Source organism: Poecilia formosa, unplaced genomic scaffold (assembly GCF_000485575.1).
Source record: "Poecilia formosa unplaced genomic scaffold, Poecilia_formosa-5.1.2 Scaffold399, whole genome shotgun sequence".
Classification (NCBI taxonomy): domain Eukaryota; kingdom Metazoa; phylum Chordata; class Actinopteri; order Cyprinodontiformes; family Poeciliidae; genus Poecilia; species Poecilia formosa.
In genome coordinates, this window is record NW_006800338.1 from 265,742 (window position 1) to 291,069 (window position 25,328).

General features: G+C 37.9%; 1 protein-coding gene across 3 annotated transcripts in view; it reads left to right on the plus strand.

Annotated features, from left to right (window-relative positions):
• The window catches only part of tcf4 (transcription factor 4), a 208,842-nt gene that overhangs the window by 98,355 nt on the left and 85,159 nt on the right, over nt 1-25,328 (plus strand). For all 3 annotated transcript variants that reach the window (XM_016663012.1, XM_007576154.2, XM_007576153.2), the window contains one exon: nt 14,483-14,541. In XM_016663012.1, coding sequence (XP_016518498.1) covers nt 14,483-14,541 — 59 coding nt within the window. The remainder of the gene's footprint in view (nt 1-14,482; nt 14,542-25,328) is intronic.

Below are 25,328 nucleotides of genomic sequence, written 5' to 3' on the forward strand. Positions count from 1 at the left end.
CAGAGATGGTGGCAAAATTATAAACCCAGGGAAGCTGACAACGATAGACTGGAAACGAGAAACAAACGACATCGACTCCATGTTTAAAAAACATTTTATTTGTTTCTGCTCCTCAGATCAGATTAAAAACTGAAAGGTGATTTTCCACCAGCTCAGGTTAAACTTCGTGATGGAATTACATCAACTCGGTTTTTAAAATCGTTTCTCGTTACGTTGCCCTGTTTTCTGCTCCTCAGACCAGATTAAAACCTGAAAGGTGATTTTCCACCAGCTCAGGTTAAACTTCGTGATGGAATTACATCAACTCGGTTTTTAAAATCGTTTCTCGTTACGTTGCCCTGTTTTCTGCTCTTCAGCCTGAAACATGAATTTCCTGTGATGTTGGACGGAAACGAGGCGAAAACAAATCAACTCCGTTTTTAAAAACATTATTTTATTTTGGCTGCCCTGTTTTCTGCTCCTCACATCAGATCGAAGTAAAGACAGATTGACAAATTTACGGGTGTCAGAACTTGCCAAGTCGAGTCTGACCTCGACCAAAGTAAACGCCGTGCCACGAAGCGAGAAAAGAGAAGAAGAAGAAGGAGGGATGCGTTGGGAGGGGGTTCGGAGGGAGGAGGTTTGGGCTCTAATGCCAGCCTTATGCGTCTTTTAGTCGTTTCCGCCGTCGGGGCTTGGCACCGGCGCAGCATTGTCAGCACGCCAACAAAAATCTGCAGTGGCTGCCGCATTCAGTCTGAGCCCGACACACAGAAAACACACCGTGACGCGGTTCGCCGCCAGCCGCCGGCTTTCGCTGAACAGAAGCTTCGTGAAGGGGGAACGTCTGAAACTCGATTCCAACAAATAAATAAATTCACGTTGATTTCTCACTGACTTTTTCTTCTTCTTATTTTACATTGATGCTGCATTTGTGCCGTTGTGCGGAGGTCCTGCCGCGCGGCGGCTCTGAGGCGCGGCCCCGGTTTGTCGCCTCCTTGTTGTTTGTGTTTGTGGGCCGATGCCAGGCTGGAGGAGGGTGAGGCTGGTAAAGGGGGGCAGCTTTAGATAATGAAGGTTATTTGGTAAATCGGGGAGGGGGGTCCATTCACATCAACCAGGAACAAATTCTGGTGCCAGAAGCTTCATTTTCATTCTGTCCGCGGACGGAGTCCCGACAAACAAAGAACTCTGCCTGGTTCTCCAGCGCGCTGCGAATTCATCAACTTTCTTCTGAACGTTCATCTTTTCGTTTTGATTTTGTTTGGCTTCGTCTTTGGTGACAGAAATGAGTCAGATTTGTGGTTTATTATCTTTAACACAGCAGTCAGTGTTCCTACTGCATTTCTGCCCCTCTGACCTCCATTCACATGCATCTTTGAAACATTGAAATTTGATTTCTAGCTTTGATTTTTCTTTTGTTCTCAGAGTTGAAATGTGTTCAGTAAAACTACCAAGATCAGTGTGTGAGTCAGTTTCCTCAAGAATAAAACCAAATTCTTAATAAAACAAGAGCCACAGCATTCATTGTACTTCATGTCTCAGCATCAGCTATTATTTTATTTGGTTCTTCGTTTAAGAAAAAAACAGTTTGGTAGCCAAGTCTATATAAAACAACTAACTCATGATAATATAACACAATAAGACTGAGGATGAAAACAAGCAAAACCCGATTCATGGAAATTTACTCACCTCACGTCGTTGGAGGTTAAAACATCGACACCGTTCAAACAAACCTGAACGTATTTAACCACTGTGTTTTATTCATATGAGTACATAGTTCAGCATATAAAAGGAGCATCTATGTACTGTAAAACTGAATTTACTGGATTTAGAAATGCAGATAAATTGTGTGAGACTTCACTGTGAAAATGAACTGATGGAAACGTTTTACCAACTTTCACATGTAGAACAACTTTATGAAGGGAGAAGGAGAAAATATAGCGGAAAAATGAAGTAGAGATATTTCCTGTAATGTGCCTGTAGATGTTATCAAATAGGAATCTGAATGTAAGCAGCAGTTAGAATAAAACCAAATTATTTACAACAAAACCCCAGAACAAACATTTACACGTAAAATAAATACATAAATCTACAAAGATTTTTGTCGAATAGAAATAAATACACTGGAGAATAAATAAAACATAAAGCAGAAATAAATCCACTACATTTAACAATACAAGTTTGAACACTTGGAGCAAAATTCACGATTAAAACGAGTTGGAGTAACTTTTTAAAGGATCAAATCAACGGTGAACCATGTGAGCTGGTGCAGTGCTTCATCTGGTCCATTCAGCCGTTTATATGGAAATCTGGATTAAAGCAGAAGGAGGCTCATATTTACAGATTCAACTTCTGTTTCTACTAAAACATTGTACTTTTTTAATTGACTAAAAGTACTAAAGTGTTATAAAGCAGCAGATTCAGCACATTAATACAGGATTTATTCAGATTAAACATATAAAACAATCATGACCTCTGAAAAAGGTGCAACCGCCTCCAAAGCAGCTTTATTTAAGACGATGCAGAGAAATTAAAAATGTCACCAACTGCATCAACGAAGGTGTTAAAAACACGGTGAAGGTTAAAATAATCCACCTTAAAACAGGATTTCACCAAGAAATGAAACTTAAACATCACAATTATCATGAACAGAGAAATGTTTCAATATTTAAAATAAACATTTTAAACTACTGATGTAAAACACAGAGGATACTGGCAGCTTTTACAATCGTTTTTCTATCTATCTTAGATCTTAAAACGGTGAAAAATAAAGATTGTAACCAACATTTTGTTCTAAAATATGCAATAATGTTTGTTAATGCAGAAAAAACACCAGAAAACTTTGATCCTTGAACAAACGACTGAAACGAAGGAAGACCAGAGATTTACTATGAAACAGGAGAGAAATAAACTCTGAACAAAAAGCAGTTTAATGTTTTCTACTACATATTAAAGAAAAACACATTTTAACCCATGATCCAAAAAATGGGAACATCCTGTATTTTAGAGCTTCAACTAAACTTTGATCTAATATTTATTTACTCATATTAGGCTCACAAGTTCATAAAGGAGTCACATTTTAACTTTAAGCTGTTAAATGTGCTGTGCATAGTTGATTTTGATCATTTTATTGTTCTAAAATATGCAAAATCATGAAATTCAGTGGATTTATTAATGATAATAAATCACAGAAAACAAGCGGGATCCGTCCAGCTTTACTGACGAACGTGGAGCTGAATGAAAGTCCTGTTGGCTTTAATATTTAGGTTTCGTATCAGGGATGTAAATAAAATGCTTCAAGAAATTAAAGCAGAATCAACTTCAGTAACAATGGAGGTTTAAAGCCCAAAACCAACGAAACGCAGCCAGAAAAAAAGGTGGATGTGATGATAAACAGGTTGGATCTGAAGAACTTATTTAAAAACTAGACAAATAAATGAAAAACATCCTGGCTTCACATTGGTTTTTATTGTTTTCTATTTTAGATGTCAGACAATAGAACAGATTTCACATTATTGTTGAGCCTGACTTTTAAATAAACACGGATTAATTAAAAATAAACACAGAACATTTCATTTACACTAACGCTTAAACTTAGAGCAGATTATTTCAGATAAATGAAATGGAGGATCTGGAGCTGTGGTTGAAGTTTTACTGACGGTAAAAGGAAATAAACAGAAATAAAAGAGTAAAAATCACCTGGTTTAAACACCTCACCTGGTTTTTAGGTATAAAACAATAGAGCAAAATTCACATCATTTTTCAATGCAGATAAAATGCAAAACACACATTTACCTTCAAACAGACATTAAACACACAGATCTGAAACATTTCATTTACAGGAAAGTACATAAATAAATAATGTGGTCGGATCTGATGCTAAGGAAATAATGGATCAGACAACAGAGCAGAATTTGACCAGAACTTAGAATAAAACATTGTATTTATGTTAAAGTCTGAATTCACAGCGGAGGGTTTGAGCGAGACGTTGTGCTGCAGGTAGAAGGCGACAGATGTGAGATGGATGCCTCGTCTCAAGTTGTTCTCGACGCTCGTATACATTCATCTGTTGTTTGATGTGTTCAGTCGTTCCGGTGCCAAGGAGCCGCTGCCTGCTGGGATGGCAGCGGGGGGGCGGTGATGGCGGCGGCGTGCATGTCACCAGGAAGACGTTACTCATCGACCATCTTCTGTTAAATTAACGGCGATCTCCCGTAAAAACGCGGGGCGACATGGCCGCCGTACTGAAATGCGGTCGATGCTGTTGGTGTGTGTGTGTGTGTGTGTGGCTGCCTCTCAGACTTTGTGGAAACTTCTGGACCGGTGCCCGGTGGTGTCATGGAAACGCTTGAATCGCTCAGAATGATTCATGTCGGCTCGGTCTAACCCTCCCCCAACCCGCTGCATCAGGAGGAAGTTTAACCCTTCTCCTCTCATCCCTTCATCCTCATCAAATTGCACTATTAGTCATATATTTTATTAAAATGGACTCATTATATGGGTGTCAAAGAATATCATTTCTTCCGATGCTTCCTCTCACACAGAGAAAAGACTTAATGATTCATCTAAACTCGGGGAAAATGGAGCTCAGGCATTTACTACTTGAACAACAATCTTGTTGTTTCTTCCTTTGGCATCTGACAAACCTGAAACCGATCCAGGAACCGATCGCTGGCAAACGTGACGGACGCAGTCAATCACCGCAGAGGAGAAAGGCAGAAGAATATGGCCGGTTTGGCTGGAGAAACACCTGCATCAGGAAAACACAAAACATTCAAATCAAGGCAGAATTCAAATTAAACCAAACACTTTAAGTGAATCCAGAAACAATACAGCTGGTCCTGCATTACTATGAAAATTACCAAATGAAAAACAGGAGACACTTCCTAAAGGCTTAATTACCCTCCAAAACAAAGATGGAGGCTGGAAGTTTGTGTTTATTGTTACTAAAATGTGGAAAACTTGTTTTAAATTAACTTTTATCTGTAAAAACTCAGCTCAACTGTCTGCATGTTTTATTGTTTTTTCTTTAGAAAACCAGTAATTAAAAAAAGTAATTACATTTTCCATTTTACATACAACTAAAACGTGAATTTTTCTGTTTTTACGGTCAAAACTGGATGAGTATGAATGTTAATTTCTACTTCATTTTCATGCTGCCGCTGTAGTTCAAATGGTTTTGGCCGAGTTTTTGCCCATGATGTCACAGAAAGGACGAATATTTAACGTTTGGTTTGGGACCAACGTCACAATACCAGCCGACATCCTCATCCAACTAACATTTATCAGAATTTCAGATGTGCGTTTATTTTAAGTAATGTCAATTATCTGTATTTTTTCATGTAAAAAATTGTGTGTACTGAACAAAACGGCGCCCCCTACAGTCACTAACTGCAGAACGACGTTCCTGGCTAGAAATACGAAACATTTTCCACCATTTTTCAACATTTAACACAAACTTTCAAATGAAATTGTATTTTAAAAGGATAAAGGACAATAGTAGAGCAGCTTTACTTTTGTTTTCATTACCAGTTTATGAAACATGATCAAACGGCCCAAACTTGGAACAAATGCATAAGTTCAGAAACTGATTAAAAAGTTTGGATTTATAGTTTGGCAAATAGAAACAACTCTGTTGTTCCTGGAAGAGCCGTAAACGTGTTGGTTATTGGTTTTTGAACCCATAGAAAACACATGCAGTCCTGAGAGTTTCTGATATTTATAGCTTCACATATGTCTGCTTTTAACAAACTCATCATTGAATGCAGACGGGTGACCCAGAAACGCTGTTCGGATTCTCCATGAGGAACCCAGATGCTCTCCGTTGGTCCAGTCCAGTGAAATTAAATTAAAACAATGTTGTATGGAAAATGGAAAGATAAGGAGCGTTCGTTTTCCCCTGGTCAAATGAAATCCAACTGATCAAGTCATCAGAACCCACATGTACCTGCTTTTATCCATAAAGAGAATGGAGGCGTGTTTCTGCTGGCTGGTGAGCCTGTAAGGTTCCTGCTGTTGGATCAACAGGAATCCGGCGTCTTCTCGCTCGGCTTTGTGTTCCTGCTGACCTTTTGACGCTGTAGCACCTGCCAATGAACCAGCTAATTAAAAAACTCCAAAGGAAATGTTAAATAATTTCACTGACCTTTTAAACTTGGCATAATTTCAGACAAAAAAAGAAAACCAACTGCTAATCACCAGTCTGTGTGTCTTCAGTTCAAGTTCAGGTTTATAAATCCTGGAATCTCAGATATTTTTAAAATGTAAATTAAACCAGCTTGTATTGTTTTTTTATAGATTATGTTACATAAATAAGCTAATACATCCTGTCATAACAGTATCATCAATAAAGCCCAGAAAACACTCGCTAATAACACTAAGCTAGCTAAAGTCAGTTAGCTGGTTGTAGCAAAAGTAACTGATGTTTATGCAACTTTACAAGTTGGACAAATGTGGAAGTTGTTGCATTTCTGATTGTGATTCTCTGCTTGCATGTTTTGCTTGTTCCTCTCTGTTTTTTGTTGCATGCTCTGTAGTTTATGTTTCCGACATGTTTAGTTTGAGTTTTTTTATTTAAAATTTAGTTAGATTGTCAAAGTGAAGCTAGCGTACCTGAGCTACTTCCTTCTCCCTCACTATATTTCTAATTAAAACTTTTTCCTCACTTTGTTATCTCGTCGTCATCGTGTTGACGAAGCACAGTGTCCCTTTTTCTTTCATATGTCATGCATTCATTTCATATTTAGCGTGTTATATTGACAGTTTGACTGCTAAAACCAATGCTAGTCGTCGTTAGCTAGCAGCTTTTGGGGGCAGCGTCTCACATTGCAATGTGTCTGTAGTTCTGGTTTGTTACAGTTTTCCCCCATTAATTACAGTTTTTATTTATTTCAGGTAAAAATGTTGTCTGCATTTCAGTTTTTCTTATTTTGTTAGTTTTAGTTAACAATAACAACCTTGGCTGGGATTAGACAGTTTTTCCACCACTATGTGAGCAGATGACCAGAATGTTTCCAGTCAATCTGACATAAATCAGCGCCAGTTTTAATGTAAGATTATATTGCTGGAATTTGGAAAAGCATCCAAACTTGAGCAAATCCAGAGTTAATTTGGTCTGTTAGGAAGCGGTGTCATGATATCTAATAGCCCAGCTGAGCTTCCTGCTTCCTGTTGGCGCTCAGCTTGTAATGGAGCTGATTTGTGTTTCCTCTGTCTCTCTGCGCTGTGGATTAGCAGGGATTTGGTCCTCCTGGCTCACCGACTTCTCTATGGGCTTTATATAGCAGAGTGGCTTGAAAAAAGCCCCTCCTGCTGGTTGGGTATCTGCGGCCGGCCGACTGGGCCGCTCCGTCTCTTAGTCGCCCGTCACTGAGCCTCTTTGGGCCGCCCGTCTGGGGAGAACGTCACTCGGGGTTAGCAGGGGAAATGCCAATCTTTAAAGTTTGGCTTTTGAGAATTTATGGAGCCTGATGTTTTCCGTTTGGGATTTTGAGGCTTTCTCTTAAATTCCCAAAGTCACCCAGGTCAAACATTTCTATTAACGGAAATCACTGGACTGTAATGTTTGGTGTTCGTTTAATGCTTATAGTTCTATACAACTTAAAAACATTTTAAATAACCAACCATGTCACTCTTTCTGTTATTTTAAAGGACGTTACATTAAACCTAGACCTAACCTAAACCTAAGCTCAGCAAATTGGATTCAGCCTTGAAGACCAGAATGATTGTATTTGTTGATGGACATGATGTCAGTTTTCAGTAAATTTATGTCCAGTTTGTGGTGATTTCTCAGGCAGACTGGCCTTCATACTTATCATTTCTATTTACAAAAGAAAGCTTCATCACGTCTGTGAGAATTGAAAAAATCTGTTTCTGCCCTGAAAACAGACTCTGGTTGACGTTAGTGTTGCTAACGCTGCTGCTGTGTGTCGTCATTGATCCGCCTTTTTCTGCTCAACATGGCAGCACGTTGTGTGTCCAGGCAAAAAGAAGCTTTTCTAAAATTATTACGTGATTTTAAAACAAACTTTGAAGTGTCTTCTACTTTAGAAAATGTTTGTTTTCTGGGTGTGTCACTCTGATGGTTTCATTTACAAAGTTTAGTTCACTTCCACGAAGCACAATGTGAAAACAAACCGCGCTAAAGGAAAAGTCCGCTTTGGGTCCAGACCAAACAAAACCACTTCCTTCATCTGAATCAATCTGAATAATCCTGAGAGATTAATCATTTTAGTTTTGGTTCAGTTTGAGATTCAACAAGACAAAAATGTGTGACATCATCAAACTGCTGACCATTATTCAGACTGCTGCTGAAATAACGTGGCATTTTCATTATTATAGTAATTTGTAACATTTACTGGTTTTGATTTTCACTGACAAAATCCACATGAAGGTGTAAAATTAATACGATAAGACACATTATTACATTAAATATAATTTCAGTTTTCAGGTGTTTATAGTGGAAAATGTTTAAAAATATTATAATATTTTATATTATTCTGTTAATAGAGTAGCAAACATAACAAGTTTGACTAGAAAAATCTAAACCAGCCAATTAGTTTTTCCTGTGATGGAGAAAAAGTGTGGCGGCTTTGTTTCAGCTAGCAACAGGTGGGGGAGGGGCGCTGATACAGATGAGGAAGACCACTATGTTTTCTGTGACCTTTAATTTGAAATTCTTAAAAAAAAAACCTCTGACAGGAAGTTGTTGTGTGACCTTTGACCCTGGTATCTGCTCTGGGAAACCTGAAATAATTTGAGGAAATCTGTGACTTAAATCAGAAAAATGCTCGACTGATGTCAACATGGCTCCCGTACACGGAGGATGTTAAAACATTTTAATTTAAATCTTTTGTTAAAATACGGTTTTCCATTTCTGCAGACAGAAGTATTTCCTGAGAAATGGAAACTAATTTACAAAGTAATGATGAAGGTTCTCCAGCATCAGTCATGTTTTCAGTGGCTCCCTGAAAACTAATATTCCACTTTAAAACCGTTCAGCTAAGATTTGCTCTGTATAGATTCTCCTTCTGCTTCCCCTCCATGATTCATTTTGAGGTAAAAATCCCCCTGAAGGTAGAAAACGCGTATGTTTTTCAGAAACGCCCCCCCCTCCAGAGGACGGGGGTTCTGGCTGACCGCTCGGTTCCTGCCCCCTCCGTTCTTTCTTCAACAGCCAAATTAAAATACCGAGCATTTTTGTTTGTGCGCTCGGCCCGAGGAGACGATGGATGGTGAAAATAAAGAGCCGTGGTTGAATTTATTTAAAACATCTTGATTTAAAAATGTTTTGATAAAATTTAAAAGCTCCTTTTGTGGATTTAGTGGATTTTCTCTTTAACGGAGGATTTGATTTTGTTTTCATGTAAAAAATGTAAATGTTTAGAAAATAATGCAGTCATTTCATGATGACCGCAGATGAACGTGTAAAACGACTCCCTGATGAAGCAGCGAGCTGACAGCTTCGCTGGCGCTCGTCTTCGTGACTCTTCGTGTAAAAGAGGCAGCTTCTGTCTGCTTCCAGGACCACAAAGAAATAAAAAAATCTCCTCAAATGAAATAAAAACAATAAAAACATATTTTTATGGCGCTTGGAGAATCCCAGACGGATCGGTGCATCTCCTGCTCAGACGATGTGTTTGTGGTTTCCCCTGGGTGTTTTCGCCGCCTGCACATGTGTACTCCAGGTATTTTTACATAAACGCAGCGCTGCTCGGCGATGGCTGTTTTTATTTAAGGCGGCTGTGCCAGACGGGATGGAGCCGCTGCCAGAACCGGCCGTCCAGCCTGGACCGGGCCTCCACTCCTCCAGGAACACCAGCTCAGACGTCCGTTTAATGGTTTCTGTCGTCTTCACTGCAGGCGTTTTTTGTAAAAATTAGCAACATTTACAATGAAATCTCAATGAAAAGGTATTAAAATCAAAATTTTCAGTACCAGAAATATTGCTTTTTTTATTTAAAATGATTTATTACAATTATATGTTTACACTTTTAATGGCTTCGGTTCATTTGAACCAAAGCTTTTGTTGTGTGTGTATCTTTATTTGAATTAAATAGATGCATATTTTTTAACATTTTTAACTGCTGTGTTTCATTTTAATGAACCAATGGTTTGGTTATATGTATATAGATACATATCTACATATATAGATTTATATATATCAATCTAACAATTTATTTAAATTAAATAGATATTTTTACACTTTTAGGTGCTTTGGTTCATTTTAATGAAACAGTGCTTTGGTTGTATGTATATTTATACATAAATGAAAATATATAGAGAGATTATATAGATATGTGTCAATCTAACATGATCTATTTCAATTAAATTATTATTTTTTACATTTTTGCTGCTTTGGTTCATGTTTTTGGACACAACCGTTGGGAGACTGTTGGCTCCGGGTTTTTGGTAAACGTACTCCAGCATTGCTGCGTGTCGTGGTGTGTGTGTGTGTGTGTGTGTGTGTGTGTGTGTGTGTGTGTGAATGGAGGAGCTCCAGTAAGGTATAAATATAAATACGTAGTGTATTCTACATATTTACATGTGTGAGAGAGGGAAAGCGCACATCTGTGGCGGTAATTTCCTGTACTTTGTGTGTGTGGGGGTGTCTTTGTGTACGTGCCAAACCGGTCCAGCTGGCATCGGTTGTAGCTGAATCCGAGGCCTGTGTATTGGACACACACACACACACACACACACACACACACACACACACACATGGTCGACCACATTCCTACTCTATACGCCTGTAATTATCAACCTCTTCTGCATCGACTACCATGTTGGCATGCATTCAGCGCTGGTCTATACACGCCTGATTCCAGCCCTGCAACACGCTTCATCCATTTCATCCGCACCGACAGCAGAACGTAATTACACACTAACTGCGGTTTGATATTTAGACTGGCTGCAGATTTAAGGTTTTTTTTATCCAAAAAAGAAGGTCTGCGTGGTAAAAATAGTAATCGAAGCGGTCCCGCGGCTCAGAGAGGAGGGGAAGCCTGTTCAGGAGCCGCAGAGGAAATTAGCTTTGTTGTCTACACACAACGGCAGCCGGTGTGTTTTCTGAATTCATCAGACACCTTTTTCACAGCGACGCGTTCGTTCGGTTTGGGGTTTAAAAATAAAAGTTCCTCTCGTCACACGCTCATCAAGCTCTGGCCTGCTTCTAAAGGTTCTGGACGTCTGATTTCAATCGCACCAAAGATGTTCGGCGCAGCGATGAAACGTGGATCAGCTGCACATCGTCTGCAAAGGTCTCAATGTAATCATGTTTTTATGTCTCATCCCTGTAAAAAAGACTGAGGTGAATTAAACTGAGATGCTGGAACAAACAACAAAAGAAAATATGGAAAAGAGAAAACAGTGTTTCCAAAGTGCGGCTCGGGGGCCATTTGTTGCCCTCAGACTGACTTTTTTTCGGCCCCCAACTGGAATGAGGAAACAAAACTTTCCACTGGGATATTATTTCACTTATGGGGAAACTTTTTATTATAAATTAAACAACCTGCCACAGAGACTAGCACTTTTTAAAAATCAATATTAATTAAAACAAGCTCCTATATCTTGCTAAAAAATTACTTTTAAGTTAGTTTTGTCTTATTTCAAGTATGCTAATATATTTGCAATAAAAACACTTGGTAAGAGTTTCCGTTTTTACAGTATAGCATTGTAAAACAGAAAGCTAACCCAATTTCATGATTTAAAAGGCCACAAAAACCCACAAGACTCCATGTTTTCCAGGAGTGAAGTCCTCTGCAGTCCCACTGGGGTTTGGTTCTGGTCGGGATATAATAAGACGACCAAAACCGTCATGAATCAACGATTTGAATTCCACCGTTTGTCACGTGGGAGGGATCTCTGCGTTTCCTCTCTGGGCCGTTTGCCTCCACAAACGGTCCAGAACACAACGCATGAAGTTGAACCAAAAATGGCGCCTAGCTCTGTTCATCTACTGCACACGTCAAACTCGAGGCCCACGGACCAAATCCGGCCCGCTGTAAAGCTTCATGTGGCCCAGAGGGACACGTAAATATAACCTGGAAAATAACCGTCTTATGCTTAAATAATATTTGATCAATCAAATGAAATGAGTTTTCAACGGGAGAAGATTAAAGAAAAAAAATCTGAAATTCTGACTTCTCAGAATTTTGACTTTTGATTACATTTTTTCTCTTCTTCCACAGTTTTCATACATATTCTGCCAAATTACCAATTAATGATGTTCAGTATTAACATTAAGAAGTACTCATCGGGTGCAGAGGCGACTATTCATATTTTACTGGTTTTTATCGATACATTTTACAGCAGCCGGCCCTTTAAGGACATCCATCATCTGGATATGAGTTTGACTTCCCTGATTTATTGTCTCTAACTCTTCTTATCAGCTGAGGTTTTAAGGAATGTGAAACCTCAAGTGGAAAAGCTGAAGCTCTTAAGTGGAGTGAAGGAAACAACAGTCTCAGTTGAGCGTATTCTTCGAGAGTTGGCTATTTTCTGGATTTGGTTTGTGACGGTTGCTTAGCCGACGCGCTAATGAGTCTCAGAAGACAAATGTTTGTCCAGTGAGGCTCAGAGAAGAAGAAACAGTGGTATTATGAATAAAAAGGCTTCAAAGTTGAAGATGTGTTTATAGTCCTCGCTTTATTCAACAGAGGAGATGAAGTCAGAGGGTCCAAAATGGCGTCGATGTTTGGTGCAAACCCAAAAGGAAACTGTCTTTGCTTTCTGTGTGGATCTACGCTTTCCAGGCAGAGCAGATGTGTGTTTTTAATTTTTCTGTGAGATCAGGGAAACATGGACGCTCTGATCAGAACTGGCTTTGACTGTAATAACTTCTGAAAGCTGGTGCAACGGGATTACTTTATTCTGTTCTTATGTCGCTGGGAAAACAAACCCATTAACACACACACTGCTTCATTATTAAACTGCACTGTCTATTTTTATAAGAGAAAGTTTAGATGATGCATGCTCCAGAAAATTAACCTTTAAGTTTCACCGAGGCTCAGAGATTCCCAAGAAGAAAGTTTTAAATTAAAACATATATTTATCTCTCCGTTTCCTGAAAACAAATCTTCACGTTTGGTGAAAAGAACCTGGAATGTATTGGGAAAGAATTTACGTTCTAGAAAATGGCAGAAAGTTTTGTACATTTTAGAAATGAAGGTTTTAGAAAGTAGTACAAATGGTTTGGTGTAAAATCACAGAATTGGGAAAATAACTGGTGAAACAACAACTTGAAGTCAAAAACTAAACATTTTATAGATATTTTACTTCATCATTGACCACTCGACGTTTTGACAAGTGACGTTTAGAAACTAATCTGTAAATTCATGCTTGTTAGTGTACCTGGAAAATGACCTTATAAAGTTGGGAAAGTAACTCATAAAGTTTGTTAAACAAGCTGCATGTTCCATAAAATACCAGGTTTTATCGTAGTTCCAGAAAGTCCTGAGAGGAAGATGAAAGTTAAATAAAAATAGTAAGTCCAAGGAAAGTAACTTTAGTTTCTGGTCCCTGTAAATAAGTACCAAATATATTCTGTAAAATTAGTGTTTGAAATACAACCTATAATTCAGGAAATCAACCTGCAAGTTTTGGAAAGCAACCTGCAAGTTTGAGGAAAATACTTCCCAAGTTCCTGTCAGGAATCTTTAAGTTTCAGAAAGGCAATTAAGAGTTAATTCATGAGAAATAGTATCTATATTCTGGAGAGTTCCCTGTAAGTTCCAGCAAGTATCGTGTTTGTTCTTTAAAGTACGGCTCCAGGTTACAACATAATATAACCAGGAAGTTTCTGAAATTAATCCAGAAGTCCTAGAAAGTAACTTGTAAGTTTTAGGAAAGTAATCTGTAGGTTCCAGGAAGATAATCATAAAGTTTGGGGAATTTCTTTGTTCATTGATGTAAACTTTAAACCCTTAAAAGTACCATTTCACAGAAACGTACTCTGTAACGTTATTTAAGTTTGATCCAGTCATGGAAGTTCAGGACTGTAATGGAAATTCTCGCCTATTCGCGGTTCAGAATCTGTAAATGTTTCTTCTAATAATTTGCAGAATATCCGTCTATTTGCAGATCTCATCATAGATCTAAAATATTTAAAATAAAATCCAGTTTGGGAAGCTGAGATAGCTCGGCTCAATGCTAGCTAGCGTTTGCAAACCAGCCAATCCAGGAGCGCCGTTGGTCTTCCTTGGTGCTGATTGGCTGAACCACCGAGACGGTTTCCACTGCGTATTAAAGCTTATTTAGGTATATTTTGTGTTGAAACAACTAAAATGAGTCACATTAAGCATTTTTAGAGGCCGTCTCAAGTATTTGCTCGTAACTTTTGCGCTAACCCCGATGAATGTCCGAGATTTGTTCTGTTTATATGAAGATTAAATTGGTAAATGTTTGATTTCTAATGTAAGTTTCACCTCTTTCGACACAGCAGAGAAATGAAACGGAGTGTGAAATGAATGACTATAAACTGTGTTGTGTTTTTCTCTTGCAGGTAAATCGGAGAGGAGTTCTTACCCGTACGGCAGGGAGTCCAACCCACACTGCCATCAGGTCAGTGAGACTTTAAATGTGTCTTTTATCGGCGCTCAGCGGGCGAGAAGGCGGCCTCTGTTGCTGCTTCGCTGTGGGTGAAAACGTCTCAACTGGAGCAAAAACTGAAGAGCGATCTGGGGAAGATGACGGGCGTTCATCACTTTAACTTTGTCCTGAATGGCAACAAACCACCACAGAGTCACGCTGCAGCTTTTAAGAAGCTTCTTCATCAGAACCTGTTAGAAAACAACGTAAAGGTGCTGAAAAATCAACATTTACTGTCATTAGATTTACTTTGGAGTGAAGAAGCTAAGACCAAATTCATTCAAATAAAATTAAAGCTCTTTAGTTTTAGATCATTTGTTTTAAACTTGGATTTCACTCGTTAATTTTCTCCCAATGAACGAAAATTAATTCATTAACAGCCGTTCAAATCATTTTTGTCATGTTTAGTTTGAATTAAATTTGTTTCTATTATATTTTAATCTGCTAAAGTAAAAATATTTGCTCCACTTTCAAAAAACAGAATCAAATTCTGACCTCGTTTTTTCCAGTTCATGCCAAACACATAGACTCAATTTTTAAATTCCATCCAGTTTTATTTTTTCATCTTAAGTTTATCTCACTGTAATGATAGTTTCTTGTTTTAAACAGTTTAAAGTTTTGTTTTGAGAAACATTCTCGTTTTAATGAGTTGTATACATTGCTATAACTTTGTTATAACAATGTTATAACTTTGTTATAACAATGTTATAACTTTGTTATAACATTGTTATAACTTTGTTATAACAGGATTCTGCTCCTGAATTTACGCCATACTTTAGCACATTCTATTGAAATGTATTCAAATTCAAAAATATTGTATTGATCCCAAAGGAAAATTAAATAATATGTAATCAGTTTGTCCAAATGTATTAAATTATTAACATCTCACTTCAATACGTCCAGTTAAAACCAGTTTTAGCCTCCAGATGATTTAAAAGCATTTCATAGTTTGTTCAGGTATTAGAATCGATTGTCTGATTCTAATACCTGAGATGAATAAACAAAGAGAAAAATATATATTTATACGTATATTTCTCTTTTTCTAGAAAAGTTTTGATATAACTGCATCATCTCTGTATGTATTTATGTGCAATTATTCAAATTTAAAATACAGAAAAGCATTGATTGATGTGTCCATCATCCTCATGAACAACATCTGTGAGGAATATTTTTACATTTCTCACATAACTTGGCCACTTATTCCCAACTTTACAAACTAACTGTAATTAATTTTAAATGCAAGGATGATATTTTGCAGATCATAGCAGCAGGTGTTATTAGGACTTTGGTGAAAGCTTTGTTTTGAATCTGCTCTCGTTTTCTGCTCATTTCTCGTGGAGCATATGCATTCATGCTAAAGTGCTGCTGATAATTAAGACGTACAGATGCTGCGTTTTGATTCTGCTGCTGGAATATTAAACAGAAAGTCTTCAAGTGTTTGCTCCACTTTGATGACCGCCAATTTAGAAAATGCATAAGATTTATTCCAGTGCAAGCTGTTGGAAATGTGCGGTCTGATGTTGTGGATTCCTGTTTATTTTTGTCACCAACATATAATAATTAAGGCTTATCAAAGTGCCTTAATTCACACATGGTGCCATGATTCACACATGGTGAAAATGCTATGCTACAAGGTGCTGCGGATTATTCATGAATAAGTGAAATGAATTCATCAGATCTTCTGCAGATCAAAAGGTTTGAGTTTCAGATGAGATGAAAGCTGGAGGATAATTGTGGAAAATTAGATCTGCTCAGTAAAACACTTATGGTGTTACGTCTGACACCGGTTTAGTAAATAAGTTGTACAGGGATTGTTTGGTGAGATAAAGTTTTCTCTCAGATTTTAGCAGTTGGAGGATTTCTCAAGCCATTTCTCCTGCTAGCGCTAAGCTAATGTGTCTGTTGTGGTTGTATTTACCCAGAATGCCCTGCGCTGTAGTCCACTTCCTGCTTTTGATGTGGTCTCCAGTTCGCTTGGTGTTCACATATGAATTCGAACTGAACCAGAGTTCACTCCAACCGAACCCAGACGAGGTTTGTAGCTGTTGTTTGGATCTTTAAACTGCCTGTTACCCAGCAGTTTGTTGCTAGGCAACCAGAGAGCAAATGAGTTAGTTGATTCCACCATCTTAGCTTAGCTAGAAAGCTACATTTCCCAGAATGCCTTGCGGTTGTGGATTGGATTTCAGTGAATGTTCTATATGTTGAATATTGAATCGGGTGTATTATCGATCGATATGGATATTGATTTGTTGTCGGGCCCCAACAGGAAGTAGCCTGAACGTCTACGGAACCAAATGTTTGTCATCCTGTCGGAGTCGTAGCGTTTCCGTCCTGATCTGCCATTTCCAGCCTCCTCTTCCATCCAGCTGCAGCTTTTGTCTGAGACGACATCAACCCAAAGAGAGTAGAAATACTAAATGAATCAAACGTCGCTGCGTCTCTGGCCATTTTCCGACTGGGCTGCTGTCAAATTATCCTGCTCCAGAGTCTGAATGGCTCCTGATGGAAATTGTTGGATTAATTTACATGCTGGGCTGAGGTCCAACATCCTTGGCTGTTAGTGAAAGATTGAGAGAGAGCAGGAGTAAAATAAAACGCAGAGCGGGGCGCAGAGGTTTTCACTGATCCATGTTTATATCAGCAGTTTGCTTTTCTGATTCCTGATTGGAGGCAGTCTTTATGAACCTTTTGAACTTTGAACTTTACCAGTGTATGCCTGATGACATCCTCATTTCTTAAGTGACCTCACTTCACTCTCCCTTTCTATGGATTCACCAGTTCATCTGTAGGATCTTATGCTTAATTTATTTACATTTCTGTCTGAAAATACAACATTTCTGCTGGATTACAGACAAACATTTTTAAAAAGTTACCAGATTATAGAAGATCATGTAGAAATATACAGCAAGTCATTTGTTTAAATGAGAATTAGAAATACAGTTCTACCTTTAAATTAAAAGCCTCTGTCTTTTCTATGCAATTTAAAAATATATTTACATATGATTTTCAGTAATAAGAAAATATCTAGTTACTGTCTACAGCAAATGAGCTTATTTAACATTTTCTTTCAGTTTCGTTTTCTTGCCATTTTCATCCTAATACATAAAATTAATGACACAGTTTTAACATTTTTAAAGGTTTTCTAATAATTTTCAAATTCAGGACTTGTAATGTTGGTGTGTTCTTATTATTCATGTGTTCATCCATCCATCTGGCCATTTAAATGTTTTGTTCTGTAAAAAGCTTCCTTAACGATTTCTTTAAATTATGGAGTTCCCCAAGGGTCGATACTCGGTCCATTTGTTTTGGTGTTATATACCTACCCTAGTCGGCATTGATATGACAGATTATTGTCTTAATATTTTTTATTTTGACACGTTTGAATATGTGTTTTAACCACATCAGCTCAGGATGTTATTTAAATACATCGACTGCCTGAATTGAAAGGACTTTCTTTTATTTCAATAATTATAGTCAGATATAAAGTTATAATCTTTTAATCTAAAGAGAAATAATCTAGAGTCAACGCACAGCTTCAGTTATTACAGAGAGAAACTAGAGATCAGACTGAAATCTGAACCTTCAGAAACACATAAAGACGGTTACAAAGTCGGCCTTCTGTCACCTGAACAACATTTCCAGGATACAATAAACACTGAGTTTCTTTAAATCTGGACGATTTATTTATTAATTTCAAATGAATTGAAATATTAACTCAAACCTGGATGACCGTTATTAATCACTTCATTCTGCCACTGCACAGTAAACATTTTCAAACATAGTTTTTTAGCATCCTTCTCACAATAAACAGTTATTAATGATTTATAGATGAACATTTGTAAGTAATAACATTTTTTCTTATTTCAAGTATATTAAACTAGAAACTAGATTAAAAATACTTGGTGATATTTTGTGTCTTAGAGAACGTGTTGAAGCTTTATCTTCTGCTGCTTCGTGTCGGGTTCAGAGTTTCTTCGAGTTTCTTTGTTGGAGTTGAGATCATCTGGTTTGTTTGTGTATTTACTGTAAAGCGGCAGTGGAAGCACCATCCTGGGTCGTACGTCCCACCCACGCTCGCCGCCTATAGCTGCTGTCTGAAGGAGCGTAGTCATGTGACTTTGACTGGGCCGAAGCTTGCATCTAATGCTACAAGAAATAAAATATTAAAAATGGCTGATGCTTCATTTTTAAAGTCTTGAGATGCCAACATGTGCACTTAAAGTCCTGGCACATAAAAGCAGCCATTTGCATAAATATGCCTCAGACATTATGCAAACACGCATGAGGGAAATGTATGTAGATGGACTTGAATTACGGGGTGCAAACAGCGTCAATAAGCTGCAGCAGGCCGAGTTTTCATCACCTGCTCAGACCTCCGCAGGTGCAGCAGCAGCTTCCTCGCTCAGTCCTCCACAAGCTGAAATGGCCCTTTAAACACTCCAGAGACTCTTCAAACATGCTGACCTTTGACCCCAGATCTAATCTGTCGGGTCAAGAGACTGCGGAGTAATGGCTCTCCAGCAGAACTTCACCACAAAGCTGCTGTTCAGCTCCAAACATGCCATTTTTCACTCTTATAATCACATTTAAACGTTTAAATACTTTTGATTTTTCGGTCATGTTTGCTCTGCAGTGTTTATTCACTGTGGAAAATCTGATTTTTTTAATAAAATTATTATATTATGAAATTATTTCTAATTCAGAGGAGTAGAAAACCTGAAAAGAAGTTATTTCAGCTTATAGTTTTTTGTAGTTTCCTGTTTTAAAAGGATGGAAAGCATAATTAAACATAATAGCTTTTACTTCTGGAAGACAAGCAGCAAACATTGGGAAGAAAAAAAGTGCAAAAACTGTTAATTACAGTAGCTGTGTTTCCACTGACCACATCATTTTTGAAAATAAATTGGCTGAATGGAAACATGTTAATTTTGAAAAACTCTTGTTTATTTTGGATGAGGCATTTTTTTTTTGTTTTTTTTTTGGCCTCATTGGTTTTGGTTTATTTCACAAAGGTGTAATGGAAACGTTTTTCTTTTTTTTTTTGAGATTTTACGAGTCACATGATCAACAACTGGATGTTACTGCTGATGGAAACCATGAAAAAGACAAAGACAGGAAGCAGTTGGAGGATCATAACTCTGTGTTTTTAATGACTTGAACAAACAAATTTCATTTCCTATTTTATTTATTTTTTTACATTTACATTTGGGAATATTAACAGTTTAGCAGAGATTTGTAATGGAAACACAGCTAATGAGTGAAGGAATTTTACTGAAAGGAATTTGGAAACTTTGACCTGCTTACGCCTCTAAAGTCACACACTCTGTGTTTCAGCCGTTTTGCAGTTTTCTGGAAGTTTGTTCCAGATTTGCTGTGTTTGGTTGTCTGTTTTTTATCAGTCTGAAACTCAAAAGAAAGAAAAGAAACACTTGAAACCTGATCTCAAAATTCTGGACCTTTTTTTCAGTTTGAAATAATATTTTTTGGTACTGTGGCCCCAATCTAGCTCCATACAATCGCTATATTCGGTTGTTTTTTTTCTCTTTGAAACTAAAAAAGAGAAAACAAAAACAAAGAAAAAACTGAAACCTGATCTCAAAATCAATTTTGAACTTCTTTTTCAGATTAAAATAATTTTTTTTGGAACAAACGTTTTGGCCCTAGTTTAGCTCCATATATTTATCTCTGCATTAGTAAAGTTATAACTGCTGTTTCCATACAGTATGTGCACCAGCATAACTACAGTTGTGTATGCATGTTATTAGACAGTAACAGGAGTTTATTTGCGTCAGTAAAAACCAAAGTTTTGATTCATAAATCGGAGCGTTTTCCTCTCCAGCTGCTCTCCAGGTCCGAACGCTCAGCACTCAGATCCAGCTGCTCGCGCTCTCCAGAGACTCTCAGCCGTCATTTAGTCTCATCTGCCGACCGCACAGATCGACTCGGCTTTATTTTGTTTTTGCCATCAATCACTAACACACCTTAATGCAGACGAACGCGTGCAGGCCTGTGTGTGTCGACGCCTGAGCTGTGACAGCTGACAGTGTGTGTGTGNGTTGTGGATTGGATTTCAGTGAATGTTCTATATGTTGAATATTGAATCGGGTGTATTATCGATCGATATGGATATTGATTTGTTGTCGGGCCCCAACAGGAAGTAGCCTGAACGTCTACGGAACCAAATGTTTGTCATCCTGTCGGAGTCGTAGCGTTTCCGTCCTGATCTGCCATTTCCAGCCTCCTCTTCCATCCAGCTGCAGCTTTTGTCTGAGACGACATCAACCCAAAGAGAGTAGAAATACTAAATGAATCAAACGTCGCTGCGTCTCTGGCCATTTTCCGACTGGGCTGCTGTCAAATTATCCTGCTCCAGAGTCTGAATGGCTCCTGATGGAAATTGTTGGATTAATTTACATGCTGGGCTGAGGTCCAACATCCTTGGCTGTTAGTGAAAGATTGAGAGAGAGCAGGAGTAAAATGAAACGCAGAGCGGGGCGCAGAGGTTTTCACTGATCCATGTTTATATCAGCAGTTTGCTTTTCTGATTCCTGATTGGAGGCAGTCTTTATGAACCTTTTGAACTTTGAACTTTACCAGTGTATGCCTGATGACATCCTCATTTCTTAAGTGACCTCACTTCACTCTCCCTTTCTATGGATTCACCAGTTCATCTGTAGGATCTTATGCTTAATTTATTTACATTTCTGTCTGAAAATACAACATTTCTGCTGGATTACAGACAAACATTTTTAAAAAGTTACCAGATTATAGAAGATCATGTAGAAATATACAGCAAGTCATTTGTTTAAATGAGAATTAGAAATGCAGTTCTACCTTTAAATTAAAAGCCTCTGTCTTTTCTATGCAATTTAAAAATATATTTACATATGATTTTCAGTAATAAGAAAATATCTAGTTACTGTCTACAGCAAATGAGCTTATTTAACATTTTCTTTCAGTTTCGTTTTCTTGCCATTTTCATCCTAATACATAAAATTAATGACACAGTTTTAACATTTTTAAAGGTTTTCTAATAATTTTCAAATTCAGGACTTGTAATGTTGGTGTGTTCTTATTATTCATGTGTTCATCCATCCATCTGGCCATTTAAATGTTTTGTTCTGTAAAAAGCTTCCTTAACAATTTCTTTAAATTATGGAGTTCCCCAAGGGTCGATACTCGGTCCATTTGTTTTGGTGTTATATACCTACCCTAGTCGGCATTGATATGACAGATTATTGTCTTAATATTTTTTATTTTGACAGGTTTGAATATGTGTTTTAACCACATCAGCTCAGGATGTTATTTAAATACATCGACTGCCTGAATTGAAAGGACTTTCTTTTATTTCAATAATTATAGTCAGATATAAAGTTATAATCTTTTAATCTAAAGAGAAATAATCTAGAGTCAACGCACAGCTTCAGTTATTACAGAGAGAAACTAGAGATCAGACTGAAATCTGAACCTTCAGAAACACATAAAGACGGTTACAAAGTCGGCCTTCTGTCACCTGAACAACATTTCCAGGATACAATAAACACTGAGTTTCTTTAAATCTGGACGATTTATTTATTAATTTCAAATGAATTGAAATATTAACTCAAACCTGGATGACCGTTATTAATCACTTCATTCTGCCACTGCACAGTAAACATTTTCAAACATAGTTTTTTAGCATCCTTCTCACAATAAACAGTTATTAATGATTTATAGATGAACATTTGTAAGTAATAACATTTTTTCTTATTTCAAGTATATTAAACTAGAAACTAGATTAAAAATACTTGGTGATATTTTGTGTCTTAGAGAACGTGTTGAAGCTTTATCTTCTGCTGCTTCGTGTCGGGTTCAGAGTTTCTTCGAGTTTCTTTGTTGGAGTTGAGATCATCTGGTTTGTTTGTGTATTTACTGTAAAGCGGCAGTGGAAGCACCATCCTGGGTCGTACGTCCCACCCACGCTCGCCGCCTATAGCTGCTGTCTGAAGGAGCGTAGTCATGTAACTTTGACTGGGCCGAAGCTTGCATCTAATGCTACAAGAAATAAAATATTAAAAATGGCTGAAGCTTCATTTTTAAAGTCTTGAGATGCCAACATGTGCACTTAAAGTCCTGGCACATAAAAGCAGCCATTTGCATAAATATGCCTCAGACATTATGCAAACACGCATGAGGGAAATGTATGTAGATGGACTTGAATTACGGGGTGCAAACAGCGTCAATAAGCTGCAGCAGGCCGAGTTTTCATCACCTGCTCAGACCTCCGCAGGTGCAGCAGCAGCTTCCTCGCTCAGTCCTCCACAAGCTGAAATGGCCCTTTAAACACTCCAGAGACTCTTCAAACATGCTGACCTTTGACCCCAGATCTAATCTGTCGGGTCGAGAGACTGCGGAGTAATGGCTCTCCAGCAGAACTTCACCACAAAGCTGCTGTTCAGCTCCAAACATGCCATTTTTCACTCTTATAATCACATTTAAACGTTTAAATACTTTTGATTTTTCGGTCATGTTTGCTCTGCAGTGTTTATTCACTGTGGAAAATCTGATTTTTTTAATAAAATTATTATATTATGAAATTATTTCTAATTCAGAGGAGTAGAAAACCTGAAAAGAAGTTATTTCAGCTTATAGTTTTTTGTAGTTTCCTGTTTTAAAAGGATGGAAAGCATAATTAAACATAATAGCTTTTACTTCTGGAAGACAAGCAGCAAACATTGGGAAGAAAAAAAGTGCAAAAACTGTTAATTACAGTAGCTGTGTTTCCACTGACCACATCATTTTTGAAAATAAATTGGCTGAATGGAAACATGTTAATTTTGAAAAACTCTTGTTTATTTTGGATGAGGCATTTTTTTTTTGTTTTTTTTTTGGCCTCATTGGTTTTGGTTTATTTCACAAAGGTGTAATGGAAACGTTTTTCTTTTTTTTTTTGAGATTTTACGAGTCACATGATCAACAACTGGATGTTACTGCTGATGGAAACCATGAAAAAGACAAAGACAGGAAGCAGTTGGAGGATCATAACTCTGTGTTTTTAATGACTTGAACAAACAAATTTCATTTCCTATTTTATTTATTTTTTTACATTTACATTTGGGAATATTAACAGTTTAGCAGAGATTTGTAATGGAAACACAGCTAATGAGTGAAGGAATTTTACTGAAAGGAATTTGGAAACTTTGACCTGCTTACGCCTCTAAAGTCACACACTCTGTGTTTCAGCCGTTTTGCAGTTTTCTGGAAGTTTGTTCCAGATTTGCTGTGTTTGGTTGTCTGTTTTTTATCAGTCTGAAACTCAAAAGAAAGAAAAGAAACACTTGAAACCTGATCTCAAAATTCTGGACCTTTTTTTCAGTTTGAAATAATATTTTTTGGTACTGTGGCCCCAATCTAGCTCCATACAATCGCTATATTCGGTTGTTTTTTTTCTCTTTGAAACTAAAAAAGAGAAAACAAAAACAAAGAAAAAACTGAAACCTGATCTCAAAATCAAGTTTGAACTTCTTTTTCAGATTAAAATAATTTCTTTTGGAACAAACGTTTTGGCCCTAGTTTAGCTCCATATATTTATCTCTGCATTAGTAAAGTTATAACTGCTGTTTCCATACAGTATGTGCACCAGCATAACTACAGTTGTGTATGCATGTTATTAGACAGTAACAGGAGTTTATTTGCGTCAGTAAAAACCAAAGTTTTGATTCATAAATCGGAGCGTTTTCCTCTCCAGCTGCTCTCCAGGTCCGAACGCTCAGCACTCAGATCCAGCTGCTCGCGCTCTCCAGAGACTCTCAGCCGTCATTTAGTCTCATCTGCCGACCGCACAGATCGACTCGGCTTTATTTTGTTTTTGCCATCAATCACTAACACACCTTAATGCAGACGAACGCGTGCAGGCCTGTGTGTGTCGACGCCTGAGCTGTGACAGCTGACAGTGTGTGTGTGTGTGTGTGTGCGCGCGTGTGTGTGTGCGTGTGTGTGTGTTTTGTTATCCGGACCACCCAGAGGATTGTTTACTGTTTCCATGCTATGTGCAATTATTAAGCTGTTAGAGATACAGTCAGGGTGAAAAGGAAGCACACCCCTTTATGATATCTACGGATCTCATAAAAATCATTATTTATTAAAGATGAAACCAAATTGGAAGAGCTGAGTTTGGTTCACGCTTCATCTGCTGGACAGATGGAGTCGGTTTGGAAAAGTTTGGTCTACAGAAAATATCCTGATCCACTCAGTGAGGGTTTCCCTACCTGATGGTCTGGAAGAATTGGTTTGATTTGGGATAAAAATGCATCTCCAGCTGCTGTGGTTCTGAGTCAAACCAACCTGTTCCCCTCCTGGCCTGTGGGGGCACTGCACCATGAACCACTTTAGGAAACGACACAAAAACCTCTCAAGACACTGAGAGCAACTTCCTGCTTCACCAGATGGAAACAAGATGGAGGCGTCAGAGTTTATCAATTGGAGGGTTTGTCGAGCCATTTTTCCTGCTAGCTCTAGGCTAACACATTTGTTTTGGTTGTATTTACCCAGAATGCCCTGTGCTGTAGTCCACTTCCTGCTTTTGCAGCAGTCTCCGGTCCGCTTGGTGTTTACATATGCATTCAAACCAAACCAGAGTTCACTTCAACCGAACCCAGATGGAGGTTTAATCCAACTCCAGTCCGTCTGCCTAGAAAGTCCGGTTCTGTTGATGTGAATGCTAATCAACCTCTGACCTCTGACCTCTGGTCCTCCAAACCACGGTCTGGGTTCGGTTC